Here is a 6,376-nt window from a genome sequence, read left to right on the forward strand (position 1 = left end):
AAACATCCAGCCCTGCTTGTGTGGATAATAAAGAAAAAACGGATATGTGACTGCAGGAATAACTAAGGTATGGTTCTCAAATGGAGTTTTGTCTCTAGTACCCTTTTTATATCTCCCTTTTGGGGCTTTGCCATTGGCTTTCAAAACTGTTTTTATTTCACTTTTGCAGACATGGGACAAGCCAGAAGACCACCACTCTGAACTGTGTTTTAACATTTAAATAACTTGACAAATAAAGTATTTTTTTTTACTGTGAAAAATAATGTCAAATATTTTCAGAATATAATCATACTTTTATTACAAATTTCTACATTTGTTATGACAACACTTTACAAAGATGTGAAAGGCGTTACGTAAAGATGGTAGTCTTAAACAAGTTGAATGCAAACAAAACTGTCATATGACGAGTTCAATGGAATGATTTAAATACAAATATAGAAATAAATACATTGTACAAAACGGACTTGAAGTGGTCAATCAAAATGGGGAGAATCTTGTTTCTGTTGTGTCAATATCATGTTCCTGGAAAGAAAGGACAACCATTTTTAAAACAATTTAACTTGGTAAAACCAACCATACGTTTTGTATGTTGGTTGGTTTAACTTGCCTGATTTAGTTTCTTGAACTCCACAACTTGGAAAAAGATGTGCTCCAAAATATGTTTGGCATCTCTCTGGTCTTTGTCCAACTTTGCAGCCACACCCAGGATGTCTCCACATTTTCGCACATAGAACTCTAGGTCATCATCTGTGCCTAAGGGAACATTACACATCTATTAACATGGCTACTTTTTCACCCAAGTGTTGTGACAAATACAACATGTTAGAGAAATGTGATGGAAGATAGTCAAACACTTACATTTATTTGAGAGCTGTGCCAAACGCACTTTCTCAGAGGAGAATGTTTCATCAAGGTCAAACAAGTCAAGCATTGGAGGTGGAAGGTCTCTGAATGCAGGTGGGAAAACCTGCTCAATGACACCAATATGTGCACACAAAGATCAACAAGTCACAAGTGTTTCAAAAGAACATCTAAAATCACTTAGGAAGAGGTGTAGAGAGATGAATACTTGCACAAACAAATTAGGCTGTAAACAGACTGAATCGCAAAAGAATGTGTGGACAGCCAGCATATGAAAAAGACATGCATCCTGTTTATGACACACCACTGATACATCCCCTTTTTGTACATTTACTCCCATGTTTTTTTCATTTAGGAATGAAGCCTAGGATGCAGAGGTACAACTTACAGCAGGCTGCAGCTGGGGAAGAGGAGTCTCAAACTGAGGCTGAATTAACTGGAGTGGCTCGTGTTTCACATTCAGCTGCTTGTAAGAACTGCAGGGATGAAAAGCACATGAGAACATGTCAGCAACTCACTAGTTTGGTTTCGAAAACATGGAATGAAACTGGGTTTATTCTCTCCAACACATAAAGGGGTATGTGAATGTCTCTCACCCAATTACTTGGGGCAAAGTGTTTGTGGATAACTTGAGCAGTGACATATCGAAGAGGGAGGTGAAGTCTCTGGGGTTTTCGTCTCCCTCTTGCAAGCACACTCTGAGTCTCTCTGACAGGCAGCCAGTGTCTGGTAGCATGGTGTAATCTGTAATCTAGACAAACCAAAGTAGGGTCTGTTTAATTGAAATTGAAATAGTAAAACTGCTGTTCCAAACATGTGCCTGCTTACCTCAGGGTCCTCTGCATCTATCTGGTTCAGTTGAATGTTGTCAGTCATGAGCCACTGGAACACCACATCCTGTATGATGCAAAAAGTATTGTGAATTAAAAATAATACTAACGACTTGCATAGAGCAAAGCAGATACATTTCAGGTTTTATCAGCCTCAAAAGGATCCCAGTTTTAATCTATACGTGTGCACTCCTATGTTTCTTAACCAGCACTAACCATTATTTTACTATTCTCCTCCTTATCCAGGTACTGGTCACTGAACATGTGGCAGGACCCCAGCACTGCCAACTTGCCCGCCTCCTTCATAATGAAAGAAACATTTGTAATATTAATGTACAATAATGTATAGTCATACTGTTCAGAAGTGAAAGACAAATTGGATTGTGTCCTCACTTTGACCTGATGGAAGGCCAGGACAGGCCTGTTGAGAGGAAAGCACACAGAGCCTGTGGAGAGAACAGCCACAGCAGGCTTCATCACGGCCAGGGTAGCGCCGTATGGGTACACAAAAGTCAGAGCCCTGTACAAGGACACAAATACTATTATAAGGGTGTAATGGGTAGAATTAGTTGAACCCAAACAGAATAGATCCTTGAGCATGATCATATATAAGGGGGGATCTTACTGTGCATTGTTACCAGCACTTTCATCATCAATGATTCCAGTTACCACCTTGCCTGCAGCCCGACTGATCTCTCTAAAGAAAACATAGTTACAGAGAGGCTGAAAACATCCATCCATATTTTGTAAGTGACTGGTTACACAACCTAGTATTTCATCGAGATTATCAATAGCTAGTTGTAACTAACCTGTTAAGCACACCATTGGACACAAGTGCTTCTTTTGGGTGGAAATACTTGTAATATACATTTCTTACCACAGCATCTGCATTATTTATAAAGGAAATATTAAATTATACAGCTGTAACAACCCTCAATAAAAACAATATTAAGAAGTGAGTATTACGATAAATAACAGTTTCACTTCATATAGTATACTATACGCACCATTGTTGACCAATATCCCGAATTCTTCGAGCAGGAAGTTAATATTAGTGTCATACTTCATCTCCCCCCCTTCACCAAGCATCACAAGAACATCTCCTCCTCCATCTAAGAATTGCTTAAGAACCTCCAACTGAAATTATATCAATATACAGTGTCTCATACGAGAAATATAACTGTACTGATGGTTTAAGTGGAACAGGTATAGGGTTAGCCCTAGCCTACCTCAGAAGCTGTGAACTTTTCCCTTGGTCCTGCCGTGATCCACAACTTCACACCATTTAATTTCTCCAAAGACAACTCCTCCTTTATACTTAACATGATAAAGGGGAAAATGCTTAACGAATTTAAAAGCAGCACACCATCGTAACAATATAATAGGGACATGGTGCCTACCTATGAATCTTCCACTGTGCCCTCAGACGCTTCTGCACTGACTTGTATCCATTGTTGATGGTGAACAACTCTCTCTTGGATGCATTGAAAACAACACTGTTGCGCTGCTCACTCTCCATTTACGCTTTATTTGTTTAAGCACATTTAAACCTGGAAAACAGACAAGGCTATAACTGTACAGCAGCACATTCCTATGTTGTCAATGAACTTTACGTGGTTTTCTGTAACTAACTACTACTGATGTAACTAACTACAGTATAAGTAGACTAGTGTAGCTAGGCTAGGCTAACTAGCTAGTATATCTAGCCAGCGAACATTTGGCCTATACAATTAATGCTACTTGATGCAACATGGACAAGATATAGCTAATATCAGTTGTCTTGCGTCGAAATTTAGATTTTCTTAGACTATCAGATATTGTTATACATTAGTTTTGCTTAAAAAGCACTATCTAGCTAAACTAAATTACCTATGAAGATTCTTAGCTTCTGTTCACTAGCTCATTGGGGTGCATTGTGGGTATACACATCTCTCCCATAGCAACGGTAGAAACTGCCTTGTCCGAATACAGACTCTACGCCCTTGTTCAGCCTACACATTTGAAGGACTTAAAAGACGTAAACTACTATTAATAAGGACAAATCAACAACAATTAATAGTCCAGTGTATTTTAATTTTGTATTTTACACAAAGAATCAAGTGCAAATAATGGATGAACAAAGTTATGTATAAAGAACCTGAAGCACCCCTCAAATGATGGCGTTTGTGGAAAATGTACTAGGCAGTATGTAAGGGTGTCAGGTGGCTGAGCGGTTAAGATAGTAATCTGAAAGTTGCCAGTTCAATTCCCCGCCGTGCCAAATGATGTTATGTCCTTGGGCAAGACAGTTCACCCAGCTTGCCTCAGGGGGAATGTCCCTGTACTTACTGTAAGTCGCTCTGGATAAGAGCGTCTGCTAAATGACTAAATGTATGTTTCATTATAATCAGGTGCTGCCCTAACTGCTAAGGATTTGGTCATTTACTGATAATCCTACTGGATTAGAATTCAGACACAATAGAATGACATATGTCATATACAGTAGACTCAATAATGACAGCAAAATAAAATAAGGACCAGTGTTTGTCTGAAGATTACTGGATTTTGCTATGGAAGAGCTCTTACAATATACCCAATTACGTAGGCTAATCTCATGAACGATACATCAGGTATCACTGGCGTGACTACCGTGCCCAGTCAAAATGAGTCCCAAAAAACAATAATTATTCAATTATTATAAATTACATCACTTTACCAAGATGAAATGCATAAATATTATCTACAATTAAAATGTTCTTGTCTTAAAAACTCTCAGAGTTGACTCTGTGGAGCTGATTGTACTCGTAGAACCCCTTCCTGTGCACAGGAGGCAGCCAACACCCCATCTCTCCTCCACAGACGTCCCTGAACTAGTCCTCTGCTGCCCCCTGTAGGATAAAACACATTCTATTATAGGACAATCTGTGAAAGAAAAGTTTAGTAATGGACAGATTTTGACGGAAACTGTAAGCCCACCTGCCCATGGACTCTCACACTCATACAACATCCACTCATCTGCCCGGAAAGTGCTATGGAACCACATGGCATGGTCCAGAGAGGCAGAGAACTGGGCCTTGTGTTGTGGGTAAGGCATCAGTGCGGTGCCCAGAAAAGAGTAGTCTGATACATATGCAGCAACACAGCAGTGCAGCTTCATGTCGCCTTTACCTAGAGAAAAATATGAACAATATGAGTCCAGTGTTCATTAAGTCAGCCAAACCTCCTTCAGTTTCCCTTGCATGATGCTTGGTGACAGCATCTCACATTTAATTCAGCATGCACAGTGCACACAAACACCAACTCCATTTTACCAATATGTCCTCTTGCCCGCACCCAGAACAGCTTCTTTGGTTCCATGGCTAAACGTTTGTAAAAGCCTGGTGGGTTGACAGGTTTTATTTCAATTGGGACCTCATCAGCCAATAGTTTGTTGAGTCCTTGTTTTGCATTCTCAGCCAGGTCTGGATTACTGTAAAATACCATGCAGCTCTGTTATTTTTGGTCAATTCATGAAAAAAAATATAGAAAGCTCTGGCTTTGTGGATAGTACGATACATTACCTGAGGTAATGCTGAATGAGTTCCTCCACTGTGAGCAACTCTTCAGGCTGGGGAACGGTGGGCATGGTAAACTGGTGTTCTACGGGACTAGGCTGCTGCATGTGAAAAGAGGCCTGGCAGATCAAAATAGGTTGCCCATGCTGGATTGCCCTCACTGATCGCACAGAGAAACTTCGACCATCTCGTGTACGATCTACCTGGTACAACACCGGAACCTTAGGGTCTCCTGCAAAATCACGAGACAATTACAGATCAGTATTACTAATTACTTTATGATTGTTGGGAGCTCAAATTGGCTGTAATCGAGGGTGTAACCTCACCTGCTCGTACAAAGTAGCAGTGAAGGGAATGTGCAAAGACATTTTCACTGACAGATTCAGCAGCAGCCACAAGTGCTTGACCAATAATCTGTCCCCCAAATAGACGCTGGGTGCGGGGTACCCAATGGTGCTTTCCTCTGCAGATAATACCCACATGTTGTTGACTTAATTACATTTTATACTTAGTGTATCAGAATGAAATGCTTTAACTACCCTGTTACTGTAACGATGTGTAGTAGTGTTGTGCCTTGAACTACATCTACTGAGCTATCTTAATTGTGTCTCTAGTGTTAGCTAGCTAGTTAATTTAACAGCAAAAAATGCGCACAGTATTTCCACATCGTTTCCAGGTTGTAAACTGAACAAAGATAACCCAATGAAAGCATTATGAAAAACTAGTGAAATGCATAGCCATAGGGTTTTGGGTAGCTATACTAGCTACCTACGTCAATAAGCTAGCTCTAGCCAGAGCCATAGAGAGAAAAGGCTCTGGCTCTAGCGACCTACTATTAGTGAAAGAAACAAGACTTATTTTTTACTCTTTGCTATTAGTATTACTGTATTATTACTTAAGTCTTGACAGGTGGGTAGCCTAGCTGGCTAGCTATTTTACGCACCTGTAAAGGTCTGTGTCAAGCTTTTCCAAATTTAAAACACTAGTGACCAACACACTTCTGAGATCTTGCGTTACTTTGTCATCATCATAAACAATCATACTATTTTCAATATTAGTCGCAATTGTATCACTTCTTGAATCTTTGCTTTCTGTGTCCGTAGCCATGTTTAAAGTCAGTGACTTTCTTTTCGGACTACTTCGTCTTCTGAA

General features: G+C 39.9%; 2 protein-coding genes and 1 long non-coding RNA gene across 4 annotated transcripts; 1 reads left to right on the plus strand and 2 right to left on the minus strand.

Annotated features, from left to right (window-relative positions):
- LOC136944781 (uncharacterized) lies at positions 1-251 on the plus strand. Its single transcript, XR_010876789.1, has 2 exons — positions 1-67; positions 170-251. It is a non-coding gene; the product is annotated as an uncharacterized lncRNA (long non-coding RNA).
- Positions 252-278: 27 nt separating this feature from the next.
- ift52 (intraflagellar transport 52 homolog (Chlamydomonas)) lies at positions 279-3,597 on the minus strand. Of its 2 annotated transcripts, XM_067238663.1 has the most exons (14): positions 3,561-3,597; positions 3,092-3,241; positions 2,921-3,008; positions 2,699-2,828; positions 2,501-2,576; positions 2,317-2,388; positions 2,085-2,211; positions 1,908-1,991; positions 1,690-1,758; positions 1,458-1,612; positions 1,250-1,337; positions 859-967; positions 608-753; positions 279-522 (listed from the first exon to the last, which is right to left on the minus strand). In XM_067238663.1, the coding sequence occupies exons 2-14, from the start codon at positions 3,208-3,210 to the stop codon at positions 478-480; spliced, it is 1,308 nt and encodes a 435-aa protein (XP_067094764.1). In that variant the 5' UTR covers positions 3,211-3,241; positions 3,561-3,597; the 3' UTR covers positions 279-477. The 2 variants fall into 2 exon arrangements, with proteins under 2 accessions (XP_067094764.1, XP_067094773.1); XM_067238672.1 differs by lacking the exons at positions 2,921-3,008; positions 3,092-3,241; positions 3,561-3,597 and having other exon boundaries at positions 2,317-2,386; positions 2,699-2,761.
- A 146-nt stretch (positions 3,598-3,743) lies between these two features.
- On the minus strand, positions 3,744-6,348 carry acot8 (acyl-CoA thioesterase 8). The gene is made up of 6 exons (XM_067241165.1): positions 6,168-6,348; positions 5,551-5,687; positions 5,231-5,456; positions 4,982-5,139; positions 4,647-4,838; positions 3,744-4,558 (listed from the first exon to the last, which is right to left on the minus strand). The coding sequence occupies exons 1-6, from the start codon at positions 6,329-6,331 to the stop codon at positions 4,443-4,445; spliced, it is 993 nt and encodes a 330-aa protein (XP_067097266.1). The 5' UTR covers positions 6,332-6,348; the 3' UTR covers positions 3,744-4,442.
- Between the last annotated feature and the right edge of the window lie 28 nt (positions 6,349-6,376).

The sequence above is a fragment of the Osmerus mordax genome, chromosome 1 (genome assembly GCF_038355195.1).
Source record: "Osmerus mordax isolate fOsmMor3 chromosome 1, fOsmMor3.pri, whole genome shotgun sequence".
NCBI lineage: Eukaryota > Metazoa > Chordata > Actinopteri > Osmeriformes > Osmeridae > Osmerus > Osmerus mordax.

Excerpts from the sequence above, each read along its gene's own strand:
- ift52 (XM_067238663.1), bottom strand. The coding sequence starts at position 3,210 with ATGGAGAGTGAGCAGCGCAACAGTGTTGTTTTCAATGCATCCAAGAGA. Across the intron at positions 754-858 it reads GGCACAGCTCTCAAATAAAT|GCACAGATGATGACCTAGAG; the intron begins GTAAGTGTTTGA and ends ATGTTCCCTTAG. Across the intron at positions 523-607 it reads AGTTCAAGAAACTAAATCAG|GAACATGATATTGACACAAC; the intron begins GCAAGTTAAACC and ends CTTTCTTTCCAG.
- acot8 (XM_067241165.1), bottom strand. The coding sequence starts at position 6,331 with ATGGCTACGGACACAGAAAGCAAAGATTCAAGAAGTGATACAATTGCG. Across the intron at positions 5,457-5,550 it reads CTGCTACTTTGTACGAGCAG|GAGACCCTAAGGTTCCGGTG; the intron begins GTGAGGTTACAC and ends GTGATTTTGCAG. Across the intron at positions 5,140-5,230 it reads CTCATTCAGCATTACCTCAG|TAATCCAGACCTGGCTGAGA; the intron begins GTAATGTATCGT and ends GGTATTTTACAG.